At 33.7% G+C, this 24,451-nt stretch overlaps 1 protein-coding gene across 4 annotated transcripts; it reads right to left on the bottom strand.

Annotated features, from left to right (window-relative positions):
- Nucleotides 1-6,415: 6,415 nt before the first annotated feature.
- LOC127722510 (2'-5'-oligoadenylate synthase 1-like) lies at nucleotides 6,416-23,706 on the bottom strand. 4 transcript variants are annotated; one of them, XM_052229324.1, is made up of 6 exons: nucleotides 23,486-23,706; nucleotides 13,580-13,765; nucleotides 11,826-12,090; nucleotides 9,201-9,370; nucleotides 8,515-8,699; nucleotides 6,416-7,455 (listed from the first exon to the last, which is right to left on the bottom strand). In XM_052229324.1, the coding sequence occupies exons 2-6, from the start codon at nucleotides 13,745-13,747 to the stop codon at nucleotides 7,329-7,331; spliced, it is 915 nt and encodes a 304-aa protein (XP_052085284.1). In that variant the 5' UTR covers nucleotides 13,748-13,765; nucleotides 23,486-23,706; the 3' UTR covers nucleotides 6,416-7,328. The 4 variants fall into 4 exon arrangements, with proteins under 4 accessions (XP_052085284.1, XP_052085285.1, XP_052085283.1 ...); XM_052229325.1 differs by lacking the exon at nucleotides 23,486-23,706 and adding an exon at nucleotides 14,536-14,617; XM_052229323.1 differs by lacking the exon at nucleotides 23,486-23,706 and adding an exon at nucleotides 14,179-14,307.
- Nucleotides 23,707-24,451: the final 745 nt, after the last annotated feature.

The following is a 24,451-nucleotide window of genomic DNA, read 5'->3' on the forward strand; positions in this document are numbered from 1 at the left end:
TGGATAAAATTGGATGAGCATCCCAAACAGACATCATAGGTTAATGTGACAATAATTGGGATCAAGCAGCCAAAACTGTTTAAACATACATCACAGATATACAAAACAACGGACTCAAAAAATTGAAACAAACATACAAATTAATCTAACAAAGACGCCAGCAAAAAAGTGTATTAGATAGTAAATTGTAAATTTGATGATGAGGTCAACAAAAAAAGTTTTTTGTCGTTGATAGTACATATCGTATATAGTACACGCATTTCCGATAAAGAAAAACATTAAGAAAATATAAATACAAGGGTAAACAAAATAGAAACAACACTGTAAGACCCTTTGTGTCCGAATTGCACCTCAGGACCCACGATGGCGGGATGCATAAATACCGAGTCACGTCAAACGTCGTACGACCAAAAGAAACATAAAAGCACAAAGACAACTAACGGGGAAACTAAAGTAAAATAAAGAGATACACAACTTCAACACCTAGACTCCATAACTCAAGACCATCTTGTATTAGTTGTGAAGTAGATACTAAATATTTTTATATTATGTATTTGTACTTTACGATGAACTGTTTGAGAAAAAGTACGGGACGTTCTTTGACAAAACTCTGGCTCATTAATTTTTTGCTCAGACACCGATGACGTTTTACAAAGTCTGAGTAGCAGTTGTAAGCTCTTGAATATTGTATGAGTTGCGAAATGTATACTCCATACTCGGGTGAAGTTGCTATTCAGACTTTATAAAACGACAACAGTGTCTGAGCAGAAAGTTGATGAACCAGGGTTATGTCAAAGAACGTCTCGTCTTTTTTTCTAAAAAAATCCATCGGAAGTAACCAAGACCTTGTTGATAAATATTCCGTATCAACTTCACAAATAATACAGGATGGTCTTAAAATATAGATTCTAGGTACTGACGTTGTTTATCATCTTAATTACATGTTATAGTGTTTTTATTTGTCTTTGTATATTTTTAACCGTTACTGTTTAGTCCAATTGTTGGTAAAATACTTTTGGCGTGACTCGGTAATATACATCCCGCCATTGTGTTATTATGCTATGGTCATTTTTTGTATTCTTGTCTTTCGTTTTTGCTAATGTGCTTTGACTCTATGCCATTTTGTTTTTCTTTTTAATTTTGTTTTTATAGTGATTAAGATTATAATACAATGTTGACTGCTATACCCCAATTTCTGATTTTTTTTTACCTATTATAGATATAGGAAGATGTGGTATGAGTGCCAATGAGACAACTCTCCATCCAAGTAACAATTTATAAAAGTAAAACATTATAGGTCAAGGTACGGCCTTCAACACGGAGCATTGGCTCACACCGAACAGCAAGCTATAAAGGGCCCCAAAAATTACTAGTGTAAAACCATTCAAACGGGAAAACCAACGGTCTAATCTATATAAAAACGAAAAACGAGAAACACGTATGAACTACATAAACAGACGACAACTACTGTACATCAGATTCCTGACTTAGGACAGCTGCAAACATTTGCAGCGATATTAAACGTTTTAATGGTACCAAACCTTCTCCCTTTCTGAAACAATAGTATAACATCATTACATAGAAAGATCTGTTTGTTTTGTTGACACATTGTTGTCAATATAATGGAATTTTATGCGACTTTCATATAAATCAGAGGTTTAGCTAACTATAAAACGAGGTTTGATCCACAATTTTCTACGTAAGGAAACGCCTGTACCAAGTCAGGAATATGACAGTTGTTTTCCATTCGTTTGATGTTTTTGAGCTTTTGATTTGCCATTTGCAAAGGGACTTTCCTTTTTGAATTTGCCTTGGAGTTCGGTAATTTTGTTATTTTACTTTTTAGTTCAGGAAGATATATTAATGGGACCAAATCAGAAAAGTTTTGATTGTTAATGGAAAGAACATCATCAATATACCTGTATGTGAAATCTAATAATCTAGCTTCTTTGATCTTCTTGTTTTTGACAAGTGTCTGGAGGAGAAGTGCACAGTTGATTCCTATATGAGTGCGGACAATCTGCTGGAAAATTCTACCTCCAAAATTCAACAAATATGTTGTCAATGAGAAAATCCAGCATAATGATCACTTGTTCTTCGGTGTAGCATGTTTTATTTTCGGGCTCATTTTTAACAAAATAGAAGAATGAGGAATTGTGTTCATAAGGTGTCACTGTGTAACTCAAAAAGGTAGCCTAATGGTAAACGTTTCAAAACTCCTAAATAAAATTGTCATAACAAAATGACAGTATAAGATCGCAACTGCACATGGTGACAAACAATCCTACATATATAAAAATAAGGAGAAATTGTATGATAGCCAATGAAACAACGATCCACCAGAGTTAGGAGATAAAAGTAATTGTAAGTCACTAGTATGACAGCTGTTTGTCAAATGACGTTCACAAGGTATTATTTTGTTACAATAGTAAAAAAATATATAACCAAAGTCCCGTAACTTCTGAAAAATTTCGTTATAAAAATCCTGGTACTGTATGGTCTTCTGTCAAAGTGTCACGATAATCAAAAAAATAATTAAAGACCGATTCCTCCTTTCAAAATTGTCAAATCAAAATGATGGTACAGTATGGTCGACTACACATGATGACAAAAATGCTACCGAGCATGAAACCTTTCTGGCAAACGGTTTAGAATTAGTTGCGTTCACACAGTGTTATTGTGTTACAATAGTAAAAAAGACATGCTGAAAGTCCCTAGAATGGGATCAGTTCTAACCTCTTTTTAAAAGAGGGACGAAAGATACCAGAGGGACATTCAAACTCATAGATCGAAAACAAACTGACAACGCCATGGCCAAAATAAAAAGACAAACAGACAAATAATAGTACAGATGACACAACATAGAAAACCAAAGACTAGGCAACACGAACCCCATCAAAAACTGGGGGTGATCTCAGGTGCTCCGGAAGGGTAAGCAGATCCTGCTCCACATGTGGCACCCGTCGTGTTGCTTATGCTATTACAAATCCGGTAAATAGTCTAATTAGGTAGGTCACATTCGTGAATAGGGAAGGGTATTGTAGTTACGACATAAGGAACATACCGGATATCATCTGTGAAACGGTTATTCCATAACGGTCAACCAACTCGTGATGGCGTCCGTAAAATGTACGAAGGGATGATTTCAACTTCACCATTTGGAACTCTTGGTTTAATAGCTTCCTTGTGAGCAGCAATCCTCTATCAAGGAAATCATGATAGGAAATACAAGCCCGGTAATATCGTATCAATTGGGAGATATAAAACATGACAGAATAATCTGTCATTGAACTGGTCCTAGCAGTTCTAGAAAATAAGCTCAACAAAGATACCAGGCTTATAATTTTGTACGAAAGACGCGCGTTTTGTTCACTACACATGATGACAAGCAATACTACCAAGTGAAAGAGAGTTCTGTCAAATGGTCTCGGCAAATTTACGTGCACAAGATGTCATTGCTGTTCCATAGTCCAAAAAGGGTAAAAATCAAATCCAAATAAGGTTATTATATGGTCAACTACAGATGAGGACAAACAATCCTACCAAATATGAAACTTTCTGGCAATGAAGCTCAAAGTAGTTGCGTACACAAAGTGTAATTTTGTTACAATGCTTTACAATATGTATAGCAGCATCATAAAAATCACTTTAGAAATTAAAAACCTTTCCACCAGTAAGAATCTATTTTGATATGAAAATATTAAAATTTGGTTTTGAATGTCAATTCCAGCGTCAAATAACAGCTTACTGTACGCTGATTCCAAAAATATATGGTTTCTATACAAAAAAGTATAAGTAAGGGAAATAATTTTTTACTTCCGGTTTAAAAATGTCACTTCCGGTATTGTTTAATAGTTTACCTGACACTGATTCCAAAAATATATGGTTCTATATACTTTTACATTAATTCAGTACAAAAAATAGCTACTTCCCGTTAAGCAAAGGTCACTTCCGGTTGTTTTTTTCAAGGTCAAATGGCTTGCAACCTAATGCAAAAAGTCCCTTGACTTTATCATGTATACACATGAGTTAAAAGCAAAGGTCAAAATATAGAACGTCGATTCAACCTTTAACCTTGATCCCGATTTCAAGGTCATGAAATAAGGGTCTAAAATCAAAAGACCCTAGGTCTTAATTATATATGAAAAATGAGTCATATCAGCATAAGTGTAATTTTTTATATAATAGGGGAGAAAACTCCCATTAAATGTCTCCGTACCCTTTCAACTCAAATTTACGTGTTACGACATGTCGCAACTAACAATTCTGTAAAACATTTTGTCGATATCTTATAAGATTTCTGAAAGTTAGTGATAACAAGCAAAAATCTAAATTTTGAACATGACCTTGACCTTTGACCTTGAACTCATTTTCATTTTTATGGACCAAGGACTTCAAATCAAAAGACCCTAGGCCCCTATCACTTATAGTTTTCCATTAACAAATACATTTCACTTATATCAAATACAAAAGGGGAAATGACTCTCATATGGAATCTCTATACGGCTTCGGTCAAAATTAAACAAAACATCCTGAAGATATACTAGCAATTTGGTAAAATAAATTTGTCGCTTTCTTATACGGTTGCGAAGCCTTAGAAATAACAAGAAAAACAGTGTTCGGGGAGATAACTCTTATATGAGAAAGCATTTGGTTGAACGGTGTCAGTTTTAAAAGCGTATAAACTGTTCGATATCATAGTCCAAATATCTAAGCGACATCTTGCGAAACAAAATAACAACGAAGGAAAAAAATTAGGCGGAAAAAAAAAATAATAATCAGAAGAAAACCAGTACTTTCCACGGAAAAGTGGAAAGACCTAATTACATGTCATGACAAAAAATGTGTGTATTTGTTTCAACTTCATATAAATTATAGAACTTACGGTTTTCTTCGATTAGAACTGGTGACTAGAGTAACATCAAATTTTTGTAACGAACCCACATAGAAAGTAGCGGCTTAGGACAAAATATTTTAGACTTGAACGTGACGAAATTATATATTCAATGGCAAAACCAACGTAATTTAAGGCATACAAATTCGCACAACAAACTTGGGCATAAAATACTGGTCGACATGGAGACGCCTTATTGGTTATTGTTGTGCCATTTTTGTGCTGTCATTTTGACCTATACACCAATTTATTTCTATTGGAGCTGAACTGTTGCTTAATCGCTCATCGTGACTGCCAGAAGGCGTTGGTTCGATACAAGAATTGGTAAAACAAAAGACCTTAAAATTTAAATTGCTGCTTTTTCTCAAAATCGCATCATTAAGGAGCGCAGCTTTCAGAAGTAACAACAAAGACCGATGGTCGTCGATCCAGAGTAATGCATGGACATGTGAACAACATTAAAATCCATGCTATGTGTGTCGATCTGATACAATACCAGGTTTAAGTTAACACTAAAACGTATGATACCGATTTCAGTGTTCACAACACATGTTTCTGGAAAAACCTTCATTAGGTAAACTCTAGAAAAAGTTCGGAAAGCTATACAAGTGAAACTCTTGAAAGTTTAGATACAAAAATGGCCTAAACGGAACAGCTCAGCCGTCTTAGATCAACCTATATGTCTCAATTTATAAAATAGTTTTAGAACAATTGCATCGTTTATAAACTGAACATTAACAAACACGAGGAGACAGAGTTGTAAAAGCAACTTTAATTATATTTGAATCCGAGATATTTATTCTAAGTGTATAATATTGTTATGTGATGATTTATGAGTTCCAAATGGTGAAGTTGAAATCATCCCTTCGTAAATTTTACGGACGCAATCACGAGTTGGTTGACCGTTATGGAATAACCGTTTCACAGATGATATCGGATATGTTCCTTATGTCGTAACTATAATACCCTTCCCTTTTTACGAATGTGACCTACCGAAGTAGACTATTTACCGGATTTGTAATAACATAAGCAACACGACGGGTGCCACATGTGAAGCAGGATCTGCTTACCCTTCCGGAGCACCTGAGATCACCCCCAGTTTTTGGTGGGGTTCGTGTTGCCTAGTCTTTAGTTTACTATGTTGTGTCATCTGTACTATTATTTGTCTGTTTGTCTTTTTATTTTTGGCCATGGCGTTGTCAGTTTGTTTTCGATCTATGAGTTTGACTGTCCCTCTGGTATCTTTCGTCCCTCTTTTATCTGAATAAATATTGTTCAAACTAACATACACGAAGCATCATTTAAATCGTGCCAGTGCCTTAAGACTCTCTACTGTCATCTTTGTGGACGGTTAGTCCTCCAGCAGCGGTACCAACCCAATGAGTGTAAATTACTTTCATGCGCACGACACATGTTTCTGGAATAACTTACATCAGGTTCTCTCAAGACCATAAGTTGGAGAATTCAAAAGTCTTTTGTGAGTTTTCAATCCGAAAAGGCCTAAATTGAGCAGTTAAGAAGCGTCTTTTAACTAATTTATTCCAACTTCTTATAGTACGATAGTATAAACCCAATCACCTCCTGGATATGCATGTTATATTTTCCACTGGACATTAACCACCCATAAATTAGCCATATCAAAATCGTTTGGTAATATGTTATTTAATTCAGCGGTATGATTTTAAGTAGAACTAAGCATAAGTAGTATAACAAAAGAATAATATGAATATATGCACTCGTGGTAAAGTAGGACGATATCAAACAAGAGCAAGATCGTTTACAATTGCATAACCTTATATGTATCAGTTCCATTTCTAAATATCAATAGCAGCTTTGTTTAGCACATCATGCTACGATCACAACATATCAATACAACAACGTTGACCAAGTGCATATCATTAGAATCTGTTGAGTTAGTATTCTACTAGAAAAAGTAATCTATGTGTAATACGTGTACAAAATGTACACTTAATACAGTAATATTATTCTATATACCATGTATGACATAAATGTTCAGTCTTGTCAAATAAAATATGGCTTATGTCACTTTTCATAATTGTTTTATGATCATTCCTAGTCACCACAAATTATTACCAGCGTTTGCTTTGATCCAAGAAACACTGCATCAAAAATAAAGACGGATCGACTGTAGACAAATATTTTGACAAAAACTTTGAGTTTTCTGACGGACATCCATGATTCAATCAATGTGTGGTCTTATTAAAATTTTAGACACACAACATAAAATATACATCTAAGGTGTGTTTTATTATAAGTTAAACAGACAAATGCATTCTCTATAGCGCCTGATATTTTTCCTTGAAAATGCAACGTCAATGTTATGCCATATTGCACATTTTGCGTCGACTCTGGTAACTCAAAGAGTATTCACAGTAGACACATGTACATGTAAGCACTAAATATAATTAAGTTTTTATTTCAAATTTGCTAAGAATTTTTTAGCATCTCGCTCAAGATGGACGTATTTTTCATCAATGCCCGACTTCTGCCTGGTTAGATTATGAAATGGAAAGGCTGGATCAAGTATGTAAGGCGGAGACCTGAAAATACAATTTTACATGTTATTCAATCATATACGGTAAAAAAACGGCAAACAAACGAACCATCATGTCCTGGCAAATCTGTTCATGAAATACGTATCGCTTATACATCTGTCAAAGAAATTACATTATTGTTTTTAAAAAAATATCGTAAAACATCTTCAAATGACATAAAAACGGGATATTTTTTAGTATTTTTAGTATTTTACATTTCCCAGTAACGATACATTATAAACATTCAAAAAAATTGTATATACCATTTGTACCGATGTCCGTGTTTTTGCTATTAATCTTTGTAATGATCCTATATGTTGCTCGTAAAAAGAAGCATTATTTATGTTTAATGTTATATTATGTACTAGCATCGTTTTATGGGGCGATGTTTTTTTAAATGAGTTATATATTACTTTTTCATTCGTTTTAGTCAGCTTGTCAGAAGTACAGATTATCAGTTTTGTTCTTATGACGTATATATTGTGAGCCAAATTTACCTCTAATGTTAAGGCCAAGAACTCCTCTACTGCATAAGTCTAGACAAGAAAGGACAACAAAAGGAAAAAATCGGCATACAATAAATCAAAATGACTGTATTATTTGTAAACAACATAGAAGCCATCCAGAACGGTTCTATGCTTAGTTTTTTGCATTTTATCAGTGGTCAGTAACGGGTCTATCCAGTTTACACTTATTAAGCTGTACAAAATTCCCTTTGTCTTACCTTAAAAACTCTCTTTCATAAATAGAAATACACAAAAATAAGGAATGTAAATATATCACATTCCAAAATATTTGAAACTATACTAAATATCCCATTAAAAAGGAACCTTTTTTAAACCAAAAATAAAAATCATGACACGTTATTCAGTCATTTAACAGAAATTACTTCCCTGGATGGTAGTTTTTTTAGTCTGATTTGTGTGTACCCGATAATTTATTTTATTAGAACATGATTGTATGTACAGATTGTTAAGCTCTCATTCATCCACTCCTAACGTTGCCTAATTTGGGGCCCTACCTTTTAAAAATCCTGGATCTGCATCTGATAAATGATAAACTTACGGTAGATAATAAGTTGATGGTGTATAATATTTGTCCCATGACACTGTCAAGCTTTTAAGGTCTGAAAGTTTCGTAAAGACAGTTTTCATCAATTCGAGTGACTTCATTTTACCAACTTGTGGGGAGCCCATTTCTTCATATGCCTTTATAACCAACAGTTCTGCCGCATACGACTTCAACACATGCTGAAAAATTACATTTTACATATTGGTTATATATATGATAGCATTTTGTCAATATAAACCAAGACCCTATTTACCTCTAGACGCGTATGTTTTCAATTTTTTTGTTGGCTTTTTGTCACATTGACAAAACTTTACTAATATTTGAGATTAAATACGAGGCTCCTGTTTCGATTTGGATAACACAAAAACCTTGCATTTGCTTAAAAAATTATACTTTTAGTTTTTTTATTGATCTGTTAACATTCTATCTTACATCAAATGAAAAGATGCTGATTTAAAAACTTTATTTCGAAGTGAAGCAATAAATGGTTTTATTAGATTTTTGCACCAACTATCTGTCCTTTCTTGAAATTGAATAAAATCTGTTTAATCGGTAAACCATACGTTTCGTCTATAAAAACTATGACCCTGATTGACACAAAAATTACATTTTAAAGTATAACAGCATGAATGACAAACCAAAAATAGTTAAAACAGCAGGAAGTTCAATGATTTCTGCACCTTACGAGTTTTTATCCAGTACTTCAAAAGTCGTATTGATCTCTTTATTTTTTCGTCCTGTTTGCTGACGAACTCCACTTGCAATGGGGCTAGACATTTAAAGTAATATTCTCTGAGTTCTTCATTTGTCTTCATTTGTTGGTATATAGGATTCATCTTTGCTTTTGACCCTACAAAGATTTACATTTATAATGTTTGAAATTAACAATGTTCATGTAATAACATCAGTATCTTGCTTGATACGAATCGTGAGCTTTACTTGACATCAAAGCAGAGTGTTTTTAACGGTAACTATTTTAATTGGACACTACCGGGGATTATGTCATCATTTCATATAGATATACCTTCGATTTTTACAGCATAACTTACATTGTTCTTGCTTAGAGTAAACTATTATTAAATAGGTAAATATCATTGAACACCCTCTAAAGCCCCGTTCACTTGGTAACAATTTACACGTGCAAATGTGTCTATGTATTTAAATGCAAATAATTTTTTTATGTAATGCGTTCACATGGTTTTTATACCAGACATGTAATTGTATCTTATACGCATTGTCTATAATTTACCAATGATTCCTTCCTACTTTTCAATTGGTACACTACCTCTGTGTCCTGTTTCTAGAATTTACTTCAGTTAGTCATCTATAAGGTCCAAAGGCCTAAGAGGCGTGGGTGGATGTGGGGAGGGGGAGGACAAAATGAAAAAATAATTCAATATAGAAAATCAACGACTTGATTTATGTTAAAAAAAAGAAAAAAAAGACAGAACAGCAACCAAAACAAGAACACTGGATTGCAGCCTCTAAACCGGGAACAAGTATATAAAGAATGTGGCACAGTTAACCATGTTTGTGAGAGCTCAAACTTCACCTCAGCTGCTGGGACGGTAATGTGAAAGTAAACAATAGTACAAACTTTAAAAAATAAGTTGAAAAGAGGGAAGCCTTAGCAAACTTGTGTGTACCTGTTTCGCTGCAAACCCATTTATGGTTATAGGGTTGTTATCAAGGAACTCGTTTTCTGCACCCATTTTAAGTGTAAATTTTAAAATAACTGAGATCTTGCCCAAGAACACAGGGATATCAACATAAATAGGGATCGTCATCTCATCATATTCTAAGTTTGACTTAAATCCCGAGTAAGGTTCTAGAAAATCATCTTGTTACTCCTGTATAAGTTTCGGTCCAATTTTAGTTACTATAACCCAAAATATTGACCCCCAAAACCAACTGAGATCTTCATCCGATGTTTGAATATATATATCGAAGTCAGGTTGCAATCTGATATAAAGTAGTTGAGATCATCCAGATACCAAGAGATGGACAGAAAGACAGACGGGTCAAAACCTATATACCAACGCTACATCTACTTCGTAGCTTGGGGTATACAATCAACACAATTTTTTTCTATTTTTGCGTTTATATGCACAAAATACACATACTTTTAATTTACATATGTGCAGTTATACTTTTGCAAGGGGTTTGGTTATGCAAATTTACGTTCATTGTAAAATTTGTATTTTACAATTGTATTTACTTTTCAATGTAAATTATACTTATGTATAGATGATAAACATGTATGTGCATTTGAGTGCCTGTAAACGGGGCTTCAAACAGACTTAAATTGCCATGATTCCAGGAATATCAACGTGAGATTTAGATTTTTAGTGGTTCTGGAATAACCTCTACTTGGTGCACCAGAAACCAAGGTTTTCGAAGCTAAATTAATATTATATTTTGTAGCATTAGAACAATGCTTAGCAGAACACTCAAAATAATTAAATGACAACTTTGCAAATGGGAGTTATAATTGATAATTGTAGAAAGTTATGAATGCATTATCCGCAATATGTTCATGTGTTTGTCTAAAGCCAAAATCCTAATAAGTAATTATATGTTTAATTTCTGAGTGCAATATGATGCTGAAATAATTTGGAGTTAATTGCAGATCATCAATAATCTCTGTTGATGTTACCAACACCTTTTCTTGAGTAAGATGACTAGGAGAACTGTTACAATATTGTTTAAACAATTCGAAACACTAAGTTTTTCTACCCCAGTATTGATAGCATTAGCTTATTTTGCAACACAATTGGATTTTATTTTAATAATTTCAAATGCGTTTCAAATTATGTAAGGTCGGAATTATTACGTTAAATTCCCCGATTCTGCTAGATATAATGTTATGCCGTCTCTTCAGATTAAAGAACCTTTGTAATAACTCTTTAAAGTGTTGTTAGATACGTGAATGGCATGCTGTAAGGCAAACATTTGCCCCTATCAAACTTTTTCTAGTGGTTATTTTATATTTCCCACCCATTCACCAAATAGTCCAACCTTGCAGAGCTTATATATTAAAATAGCTGTTTATTCGCTCTCGAATATGCATAACATATTTGCAACTGGGTGTTAAGCAAACAACAATCAATCAATAAACCTTTGTGAGTTTTGAATCGACAGCACATCTTTGATAGTTTATTAAATTGAGTAAACATTTTCTATTCTCTACGTAAATTAGAGCATGACATATCTTATACACACTTGTCTATAGTTGAGGATCACCCGTTGGACATTTTATTCAAACTAATGTTCTAATGCCTATACCAAAGTATAAGTTCACTTACAATTTCCAATATCTAATTGAATAATAGGAAGAACATCGACCTCGTTGAGCTGACCATTTACTTCAATTTCAAACTGTATTGTGAACGGTGTGCGTTTTACAGAGGTCACCTTATGCTTTGAAAGTGCCAGTGCAGACTGTAGTTCTCTCAGTAATTTTGGTAACGTGGTCCGGAGTGCATCTATCGATGGTATATCTGCGTAAACAAATAATAAATCTGCATCCGAACGACCTTTCACAGCTGTTCCCTTTCCAAGTGATCCACCCTTTAAGAGGAAAAGTAGTTTGTATTGTTATACTTTAACATTAGCTTAAACTTAAGCACACACTTTGTCTAGTTTTTGGGCCCGCGCCCCCCTCCTCCTCTTTTCAAAATCCTGGATCCGCATCTGGTACGTGACTGAATTACAGTACCTACGCCTTATTTTCAGCCTGGATTTTTATAAAGTCATGCTGATTAAAATGTGCACAGTTTTCTCTGCTTTCAAGAGCGTACAGATTAGGGTAACAGGTGACAGATAACATGTTACATATTCTATTGGTATTGGTATCGGATTCGCCCCGAAACTTGTTAATTATTGGTAATATTTATTATGTGAAAAACAAAAGGACCTTGAATGGTGTAATTTTTAATCAACTTCATTGTCCTATATAAGTTATATATAAAGTTGAATTCTTTGATTCGTCGTTTTTACGTCATGGTGGCTAACAAATTGGACCTCGTTGGTTCAGTAGTATACATATTGGGGATGATAGGTTGAATCCAGGCCCTCAATATGTCGTGCGCTTCAAAAATCTATATCAGGGGAGAGGGGTGGCAAAATACTACAGACTCATCTTTTTTTATAATTCTAACTTCCAAACTACATATGTATAAGGAATACGACACTTACTGTACGCCACAAACAAATATTTCCAAGGGGCTGAACTCTTTGAAAATTGTTATTCGGCACTGATTTTATAAATTATCTGAAACATTGCTTAAATAAACCTTGATATCAATATCATAAATATTTGGCGAGAATTGTACACTTGCGAGCGCTTACGATACAATTTTCTATAGAATTTATAGAATCCTGTAAAAATAATTCGCCAGCGCTGAATTTTCAACTTATCTAAGATATTGCTGATATCAATCTACGATATGAACATTCCTTCGACAGGTTTTAGGGCGCTTATAATGCAATTTTCCGTATTAAAAATAGGTGATCGGCACTGAATTTCAAAATTGTACGAGAAATTGCTGATATAGAATTGTACACGTGAGAGCGATTACAAGACCAAACGGATTGACGGTATTTCTGTTTTCTGTCTCCTGCGCATTTTCATCTTATATTAATGTACAATTACCATAAACCTAGTATTAATTCCTATCAGGATTTATTCCGCACAATAATTGTTATATACATACGAATAATTCATCAATATTTTACTTGGAAAAACAAAATCCTTTGCATTGAAGTTTATCCGGGCACTTTGAAGCTTTGGATTTAAAGCGTTCTTCAAAAAAGGATGCATACATACACAAGGAAGTTGAATCATGGTATCTGGCTCTATCGTAGCAAGAGAAAAAGGTCAAAAGGTTTTTCTTCCACACATGTGGTCAAATTTAAGTGGACAAACATATCAACGAAATAAACTGAAACCCCTAGAAAAGTATTTGTTTCAAATAGGTTACATATTTAACCAGTAAACGTATACCCGTAATACAGTTGTTTCTCTGTAAATTAAAGAACATTATGTTTAATATTTTACCTTTACTGTAGAGCCAACTTTGTGGTCCACACTTTTGGACCTCATCAAATCTGCCACAGTGTGTATAACCAACCTTGTTTGAGTAACATAGGATGAATCCGGGTTTACAACTCTATCTATGAAGCTCTCGAGGGATTCTCCTGGATTTCGTCCTTCGAAATCTGCCATTTTATTAAAGCTGCTTGCCTAGAATCATAGAATCAATTATAATTTTGATAGTACATCTTCAAGAACCAATTATACAAAAATCAATAAGATAGATTGAGAAAGTTGAATGAACAGAATTAGTTGAGAAAATTCGACCAAACTGGAAAGTGATGAGAAAGTTATTCTTGTAATAGGCAACAAACAGAACATTCCCATTTCGTTCTTTTGAAATATATTTAAATAAGCTGTGTCATAACTACATCGCATTGACATCTGGCAGATTAATATCGTCGTAAACTTACAATTATTTTTAGATATGCAACAAATCTTTAACTGCAAAAATATATTATTTAAAAATAAACACGATATCTAAAATATGTGCACTGAAAACAGTATATACAATATCTGTTTTAAAGCATAGTATTTAACATTTATTTAATATTACATCTTACCTGTTGAAAAATAGGAATTAAAATGAGTACGTTTCATTCACTAATATATAAAATATTTACTTTCATTTTGTATTTTCCAATATAATTCAAATATCCATTGGGAAAATTCCTTGACGTATACTCTAAAAATACAGTGGGGATTTTCTTGCTATTATATATATATATATAAAAAATAACAATGAATATTTTATTCAGATGAACTGGTTGAAAAATCCCAAATGCTTCACGTTCAGACAAGGGAATACGAGCATAATGTAATATCAATATTGACGATCTAAAACGCAAGAGACTAACATGCTTAATTTATGTAAAATATGAATGGCCATTGTAAGAATTTCAATTAATCCAAATACATACCTCCGATTTCAATACAGCATGGATTTTACACAGAAGAATGTCATGCAACGTTAGTCGACCTCGATGAATTGCAAAAGGTTTAATGTTTCTACTTAAAAATGACTATATGATAGGTAAAATTAAAAAGAAAAGATACTACGGAAGCTATTAAAAGCCTTAAGTTGAAGAAATCAGACCATTCCATGGCAAAAAAAAAAAAAAAGGCCAATAACAATCCACAAAGCAATACTCAGAAAACTAAAGATTGAGCTACATGAACCCCACCAAAAATTGGGGTGGAATCACTGGTCCTTCAGAAAGTTTACAAAATTCTGTGGGAGTATGTTCGAGAAATCGCAATTTAAAGTGGAAAAAAGTATATTGTTGTCGCTTTTCACGTACAATCTACATATTTATAGACCTATTTTATAGGTATTTAATTTAAAAAGTAAAATAACAAAAATACCGAAGTCCATAAAGTATCTCTAAAATTATACAAAAGTCATACTACATATATCTTTTTCCTTGATAGAGGATTGCTGCTCACAAGGAAGTTATTAAACCAAGAGTTCCAAATGGTGAAGTTGAAATCATCCCTTCGTAAATTTTACGGACGCCATCACGAGTTGGTTTACCGTTATGGAATAACCGTTTCACAGATGATATGTTCCTTATGTCGTAACTACAATATCCTCCCTTTTCACGAATGTGACTTACCAAATTAGACTATTTACCGGATTTGTAATAACATAAGCACGACGGGTGCCGCATGTGGAGCAGGATCTACTTACCCTTCCGGAGCACCTGAGATCACCTCCAGTTTTTGGTGGGGTTTGTGTTGCTTAGTCTTTTGTTTTCTATGTTGTGTCATCTGTACTATTATTTGTCTGCTTGTCTTTTTATTTTTGGCCATGGCGTTGTCAGTTTGTTTTCGATCTATGAGTTTGACTGTCCTCCTGGTGTCTTTCGTCCCTCTTTTTCAATATTCATATGCAATTCAACAAGTTCTAAAATCCGATATACCTCCAAATTGATAATACTTTGCCTTAATTAAAAGTTAAAATTGATAACAGTAAACGATCTGTGAGAATTTGCTTACAGTGTTGTCACAATTGAGGGAAAGTGGACGTGGTTTTGAACACGACAAATAGAACATATCCGTTGTATAAATATATAATTTGTGAAACATATGTTCCATAAAGGTCATCAACATCATCATTGGGTCCGTATAACTTTTAAGGAGATGAGGTTAACTTTACCATTTGGACACCTTGATGCAAAAGCTCCAATGCTAACAGCAACAATCTTCCAAGGAAATGATTATAGGTAATGCAATCCTAAAATATCGTATCAACTGGGAGATATAAATTTCATATCAAGCAGGCGCTGTTGTAATATTTTTGATGAGAAACGGAAAGTTCACAATGGGTAAAACTAATCATCTCTTTAGTCATCAAGTTTATTTTACAACCGACCCTTATTTTCAATTAATAAATGTAAGTCGTTATACGACACATACATAAGTGTATTTGTGGATTCCTTTATTTTAAGTTCAATAGGATAGATGCGTTTAACATAGGCACCAAACTTTGAACTATTCAGTGAGAGAACAAAGATGTTGTCAATCAAACATTCATCCGTCTTGTTTTAGAAAACGTTTCGTTTGAATCAGAGTGTTTTTAGATTTGTCACTTGCTATAACATGATATTTGTATCTGCGTTGGCAATTGTTTTTACTGAACGACGATTTGATCAATTTATCTTTAAGTTTAGAATAAAGAAAACTAGTGTAAAGTGTAGAACATTCAAATATGTGAATATTTTTGCACGATAAGGAGAACTAAGTTTGCATGTATTCTAGTATATCTTTATCCACGTCTGACGTAAACCGCCCCTGGAGTAGGGAGTTTCACTAAAGACAACTTTTTACTGCTGATTAAATAGATGTTAATAATATGGACAGATTTTTCGTGGAGTATCTGACAGGCCCAACAATATATGATTGGTTTGTAACGGCACTTATGTTATTTGGGTATCCAGTTAAGTGAAGGAAGATTCGATTCTACATCGTTGTATGAAATGCAAAAACAATATTGTTTTGGGAATTAGTCTGCCGGAACAACATATTCGTCTTGGAGATAGGATATGTGCTCAACTAAATATTTATTTTTGAAGATAGGTGTAATACGAGTGTTCATAGAAACATTAAGTATTTTAATTCTGACTTGTACCAGCGACCTAACAGTTTTAAGATATGTTCAAATCACATAATTTGAATGCGAAGACAGCACATAATTTGCTTTAGAAGACAAATCAAGGTTACAAACACAAGTTGAAGGAATAACATAAACTCCAAAAGGAGCGAGCTCGGGTACGTCGACACAGGATAAGCGTCACCTAATATGCATGCATCATCCGCCATGCGAATCCAGACTCAGTCAAATTGTCACAATGGGTAAAATAACACATTAGTTGACATTGTTGGTATCTACAGATCTAAGAATGCTAAAACATGCCGCTAGTGAGTTGATACACAGACATATCGTATTGGTCAACCAATTTTTGACGATGACCGCAAAGCTTTTGTAGTATCGATTCCAGTGGATCATCGTTATTCTGTTTGGATCAGTTTTTGTGTAAGAAGCACACTTCTGTTAATGAATTACGTATAGTGTGAGCGTGACGTATCAATTGAGATATGTAAAGGCCACAGGAGGGAGTGCTTAACCAGTCGCAGATATCTAGTCTTACTTTTTACTATTTGCCCATTGTCTGGAATAAGTTTCGACTGAATATATAAGTACTTTAAAATTGTGTTCCCAGTTTATGAATTTAGGCTAACGATATATAGGCCCTTTGGCTTATACATTTCAATTTTGTTAATTACAAGTACATAAAATTATATGATTGTAATAAAACTAAGGAAGTAAAGTATTCAACCAAAATTCACCTCAGAACTTTTTTCTAGTTTCTTTGCTAACTCAAAACTGTATCTTAAGCGTTACAAATCTGTTTGACTTACTTGCTTTAAGTTTGTTTCCGATCCATTACTTTCTTTGCTGTTTCGAAGAAATATCTGTAATTCCTCAAATTTGCTGACGAATATGGATAATTAAGCATTCATGTTTTTAAGTTATCTTAGACGATCTTATTTGACGATTTTTCAGTAATTTTCGTTGGCATTGTCTTGCCTTGTACGGGATGAAATAGTCAATAAGTATATTTATTACCAGACCAGTCGCATTAAATTGATAAATAAAAGGACCAAATGCACTTAATTTGTATCTAAACACGCGTTTATTGAATACTTTGTCCTTTATTGTCTTATATGTTCTTTTGCATTAGTTTCACAAGATACCCATGATGTATTAGGTTGAATGACTGACGTTGGCAATGGATGCCCAACGCAGTAATACTTCTTAGCGACAGGAAACGTTACAATATTCTCGGTCTAGAGTGGTCACTCAGGTAATGACATTTCATTTAAACGTGGCTGTTTTTTTTCCAGAACAAGTTGTTCATCTGTCGAAACCCAAACATTGGTACCGCGGAAAAAAATATATTGCTGGGAAGAGTCACTCCTGTGCATTTCGATGTGTAATCTTAGTGAAGTTATGTAGCTGTTACGGAGGAATTTCCCGTACGATAAACTATTACCATATATTGTATTACTTAGTATTGAAGAAAGCAAATTCGGTAGTCTCCCCTTTGACATAAACTCATCATAGATATTATTTAACATGTTGGACCAGGATAACATACCTTTAAGTACATCCTCAAGTAGTGTTGTACAACTGTGTTAAGTTTCATCAATATCTAGCCATTAACGAGGAGTTGTACTTACAATGCTAACGAACTGACAAACAGACGGACAGACAAGGCGACTCCTGACATATACCAAAAAATCTTGGTTTGCGGGGGTTATACAGATTGGTGCAATTGAGATGTATTTACCGAGATAGATATTCCAGAATTAGCGATCGATAAGATTAGCAATCAGCAGGGGAAAAAAATTGACTGTCGTATTTTTTCAAATATCATTTAAAGACGCTTTGTCATAAATACATCATATTGACAGCTGGCAGACTAAAATTGTCATTTATTATTTCCAAATTTTCAATTAATTTCAAAAACGCAGCAAAATTGAAGCTTTAGTTAATTTGTCATTTAAAATAAACATGAAAATCAAATTACTTGTAGTGAAAACGGTATAAACAATAATTGTTAAAACATAGGAATAAAAATATCAGCTTTATTTCAATAATAGTTATAAAGTCTACTTTCGTTTTGTATTTTCATATATAAATCATGCATCGATTTGAAAAGTTCCTTGATGTAGAATCTAAAAATACAGTGGGAATTTTCTTACTTTTCTTATTTTCAAAATAAGACATCAATATTTTTGTCTCAGTTGAACTGTTTGAAAACTTCCACATGTTTCACGTCTAGACAATGGAAAATTTGCATAATGCAATTATCACTATTGGTGATTTAAACACTAGAGACTAATATGTTTTATTTATAAAAATATATGTGGACATTGTTAGGATTTTATTCAAATCCCAATACAAACCTCCGATTTCAATAGAGTATGGGATTTTAAACAGTCCAATGACCTTTTTTTTTACAGATTAGTGTTTGTTAACGGCATTTAACAAATGTTTTCATGCATATTCAAATCTGGTGACAGCTGTCGTGCTGCTCGTGATAAAATATGTTGATATAATAACGGATTGATAACTGCCTCTTTTCTTACTCAAAGACTTCATGGGTTTTATGCACCATTGGTACACGTATATTTTTTAAACTCTAACACTTGAACGAATATAAAAGTTTGAAATGAAAACACAGCTTCCAAGGGCAAAAGGTAACAAGACTGTTCCAGGTAGAAATAACATAGATTATGAAAATAAAATACTGAAAATTGAAGCAAGTACAAGAAGAAGCCGTTTTAAACAAAACTAGGGGTGTATTCAGGTGCTTTGGGATGATAAGCAGTTCCTACTCGACTTGTGTCAACCGTCGTTTTACATAAAAGTTAAATGGCGTTTAAAAAATTGGTGATGAGTCGCATTCAGTTAATTCCCAATCGTGAAAAATAGGACATGATTGTGCAAAATGGAACATATCCGAGGTAATTTGTGACTCATATATTCCATAACTGTTAGCCAAATCATTATGGCGTTCGTAAAACTTTCAAAGGAATGAGTTCAACTATTTAAAACCCTTAATGTAGTACTAGTAGATATTTGTAAGCAGAAGCAGTCTACCGAGGAAACACAAGCCCTGAAACGTTGTATCGCCTGGCAGATATATTTTCCATTTCCAATAAGCGTTGCGGATGCTTGAATGTTACGGAAGTTCACAATGGAAAATTTCAATTCACCAATTTAGTCGTAAAGTTAAGTTCTACCCCGACCATCATTGTTAATTTCTAAATGTAAGTCGTGGTATGAGACAGATTTAACTGTATTTGTGGGCTCTTTTATTTCACGTTCAATTTGAAAGATGTGGTAAACTTAGGCCACCGGACTTTGAATAATCAAGTTAGAGAACATGTATAGCGGAACGTGAAGTTAAAGTATAATACTAGCTTCAATATTCTTGGGAAGCTACGGTGTTATTGAATTGTTTTTTGCAACGTTTGCGGCTAGTGGCAAATATTGCTTCTGTGTGAAGTATGTCTCATACCAATAAAGGAGCAAGTTGGCAAGAAGAGGAGCGTTTTAAGATTTTGCTTTAATAGGAATGCAGATTGTTGAAAAATGCGACCTCCACACATTACAAATAATTTTTTTTGTGTTGTTATTATCAAACCCAAGTGTTTTTATGAAGTATGATCTGTCCCTTTCTAAAACAAGATATTTGTTTCTGCGCTTGCAATTCTATTTTCTGAAACAAAGTTGGATCAATATTTTCAATCTATCTTTTAAGTTTAAAACGAGGAAGACTAGTGTAAAGAGTACAAGATTGCTACGCTGCAGCCAAATGTGTCCATGCGTTGTGAAAATGAGGAATTAATTTGTGTGTCGCAATGTTTCATTGTGGTATGATAGTCAAAATATGATAAAAGTCCCATACCTCCCATAAAAATGGTGAAATCAAGAATGAGGGTACAATATGGTTAATTGCACACGAGGGAAAACAATCCTACCAAGTATGAGAGATTCCTGTCAAATGATATCACAGGAGTTGCGTTCACAAGGTGACACTATTACTATACCAAACCAGTAGTAAAATCCCCCAAAATGATTCAACTACAAATGATGGCAGCCAATCTTACTAAATATGAGAGGTTTTTGTAAACGGTATCAGAGAAGTTGCGTTCACAAAGTGTTATTGTCACACTTCTCCAAAACAGAATTTACCACAGTACTGAAATTACCGCAGTGAATAAGTCTGAAAATTGACTGAATAATTTATTGTTCAGGCTTTTAAGACAATGTTCAGATCAAAAGGACCGTTTAAGACTTAACATTCATTTACTAGTGCAAGTGGTTTTAAAGTCTGTGATGGGCAATACCCGAGATCATAGCTGTTAGCTGGTATTGCTTTTGTGCTTCTTTGTTAAATGTTTGTTTGTTTTGAGATTGTAACACAGGGATGACTGCTGTACCAGTATTTTGACAATGTTACCTATTATGTCTGTTTTGTTCACGCATCGTTGTAAATATTATGAAATTTGATGCGACTGTCATACAAGTGGGAGGTAAAACCAGGTTCAATCCACCATTTTCTACATTTTAAAATGCCTGTACCAAGTCAGGAATATGACAGTTGTTGTCCATTCGTTTGATGTGTTTTAACATTTGATTTTGCCATTTGATTAGGGACTTTCCGTTTTGAATTTTCCTCGGTGTTCAGTATTTTTGTGATTTTACTTTTTGATTAGAGTCGTCATTAGTAACAAGGGGTTTCCGAAGATATGTTTCAACAAAGAAGGTTGCTTCATGTTTTATAGTTTCGTGCGGTTGTGATGTATACTTAAGACTTCTGTATTAATGAAAGAAGGTCATTTGTAAAGATGTCATCAAGTGCAGATAATTTGTTGATTGCGATGACAATGATTGTAACTACCACGGTTGCTAGCTAAATATCATTATCTACCTTGTTCTAGTGCTTCTACATTGGGATGATTTTATAAAACATCATTTTTTATAAATGTTTTGCAATTGTTCTCGAACTAAAGTTGCAACTCCTTCATTCAAAGTTCACCCAGGGCAGTTTTGATTAGTTTACAGCCTTTATTTTCTTTATATATTCTTTTACATCAGTTTCAGAAAGCCATGATGTATTAGGTTTAATGACTGACGTTACCAACAGATACACAACGTGACAATACTTCTTAGTGACAGGAGACGTTAAAATAGTCACGGTCGTTTAGAGAAGTCCCTTAAGTAATGAAATTGTATGTGTAATCTTAATGGAAGTTATCTACCTGTTACGATGGAGTTTTCTTTACGAGAAACTATTACTACCACATGTTGCATTATTGAAGAAAGCAAATTAGATAATCTCCCTTTTAACATAAACTCATCATAGATATTAACATGTTGGATCGGGATACTATCCAGATTAAGTACAAAGTTTCATAAATACCTATCCGTTAACGAGTAGTTGTAAACACCAAGCCCATGGACTGACAGACAAGGCGACTCATATATACCCCAATATGTTGGTTTGTGGGGTTATACAGATTGGTTAGAATTGAGATGTATTTATAAAGATATATATTCTGGATCGATTATGCATTGCAAACGGGACGAACTAAAGTATTATAATTATACAGTAGTACAGTAATCGCATTTGAATTTAAATAATGTTATTCCATTTGTTTTTTCTGTCAATTCAATGATTCAAACATAATTCAATTTATGCAAAGAATGTAAAACTTTCATATTGCTCAGTCTTTAGTTTTCTACTGTTGTGTTTTGTATACTGCATGTTGTTTGTCTTTTGGTCGTTTTCCGTTTTTGCCCTGGCGTTGTCAGTTCGTTTTCGCCTTATGCGTTTGATTATCCCGTTGGTGTCTTTTGCCTCTCTTTTTCGACAATTATCAACTCTAATAAACTACGAATAATTTGTAAACAAATCTTAACGCCTTAAAAATGCAACTTAAACACTCTTCTGGCAGTTATAAAATACTGCTAATTTCCATGTTGCTAGCAAAAAAATAGCACATGTCGATTTTTAAGTCTCTTAGTTTGACCGGCCTTGGTTCAAACCTTCAGTCGTGGAAGACGGTACAAAAAGAGTGCGCATTTCGGCAAATAATGTTTTCTAAAGTGATGCTGAAGGACAACATATTTTGAACTCAAAACGTAATACAAACGCTGGGGAGCTGATAAAATAAACAGGACATAAAGTAACGCCAGACCCGTAAAACGAATCAGGGCTATTCGTGAGGGAGAGTTAAGGTTCCTGTCGGCTACGGTATATTCAGCAAATCAACACTAAACGGATAATTGCAGTGTCTCTCGGTAAACGGAAATATGTGTACAGTACTTAGGCACACACAATGTTTTGAAAGAGGATACTGGAATTTCACGTTCGGGGAAGTAATGAGGATTATGCTGAGAAATAATCAGCGACCAATATGCTATTGCATGTATCTCCCCGATAAAATGGTTGGACGATGCCTTTCAAATGATTCGGTTCGTACTTGCGTTTCTCATTGCGTGTACTTTTATGTCCTAGGAAAAGATTTTTTTTAATTGAAGACACGTAAAACCCATTGACGTATTTGTGTAATTTGTGCTTTTTATTGCTATTTTACATAAGTATTCGGAAAGTTAAATTCATCGATTTTTAGCGAAAACGAAAGAAGGGCAAATTCAGAAACATAAATCACTAATAATAACGTTGTACATACTGTGTACAATTTGTGAGACATCTATATATGCTATGTTCACAGTTTAAAAGAATAATTTGATAATCAGTCTCTAACATAACATAAGCATGCAATGTTTACCTTTAGATATGGCGTGTCTGTTTTCCAGATATAATTAAATGTACCTTGACCTTGCTACGTTATGTTTATTTTCTTCATACTGATGATTTCAAAGCGAATATTAATCACTAAAGTATAGGGAACAAACTCTTATATTATGATCTGCTATAATGCAAGTGGGCAATGGCCTCCTCACTTTCATGAAATGCAAGTATGAAGCACAATTCTACATTTTTGTAGTGATCGTTACAGATTCATACTCAGTGGGATACAAATGCAGGTAGATTTGCGAAATGTCGAACAGATGCGTAAATGTTACCGTACATTTTCTCTTTAAATTATAAGATATAAATATAGTTCAAATATTTTATTGCCAATTAAAGGCGCCCATTACAAGTAGAATAATCAAGTTAAATTTGGTACATATGATTACAATGATTTGGTTACAATTAAATTTATGAATACATTGAAGAGAAAAGAAAATGATACAATAATGTAAATTAAAAAATGAATTTATCTATTTTCAACGTTTTATTTCAAATATACATCAAAATCCCAGCGTTAAATCCACAAGTCTTTAAAAAAATGTTAATCTGGTGCAGTGACATTGCAAACGTTTAGAAGGTTAGAAGACACATCTATACATGGCATGAACTAGGCGATTTTAAAATTCATGCATATTTTTTTTATACATTTCCAATGTCATAGTTCGCTCGGTCCATTTATCTAAGGCAAATTAACGGCTACTAATACCTCTGACTATATGCCTAAATCACGAAAAAGAGAGGCGGAAGAAACCTAAGGGATATTCAAACTCATAAATCGAAAAACAACTGACAATGCTATGGCAAAAAACAAAAACAACAGTACACAAAACACAACATACAAAATTAAAGACTAAGCAATATGACCTCACTAAAAACCAGTAGTGATCTCAAGTGCTCCGGAAAGATAAGCAGATATTTCTCCACATGTGGCACCTGTCGT

This window comes from Mytilus californianus, unplaced genomic scaffold, assembly GCF_021869535.1.
Source record: "Mytilus californianus isolate M0D057914Y unplaced genomic scaffold, xbMytCali1.0.p SCAF_1, whole genome shotgun sequence".
Classification (NCBI taxonomy): domain Eukaryota; kingdom Metazoa; phylum Mollusca; class Bivalvia; order Mytilida; family Mytilidae; genus Mytilus; species Mytilus californianus.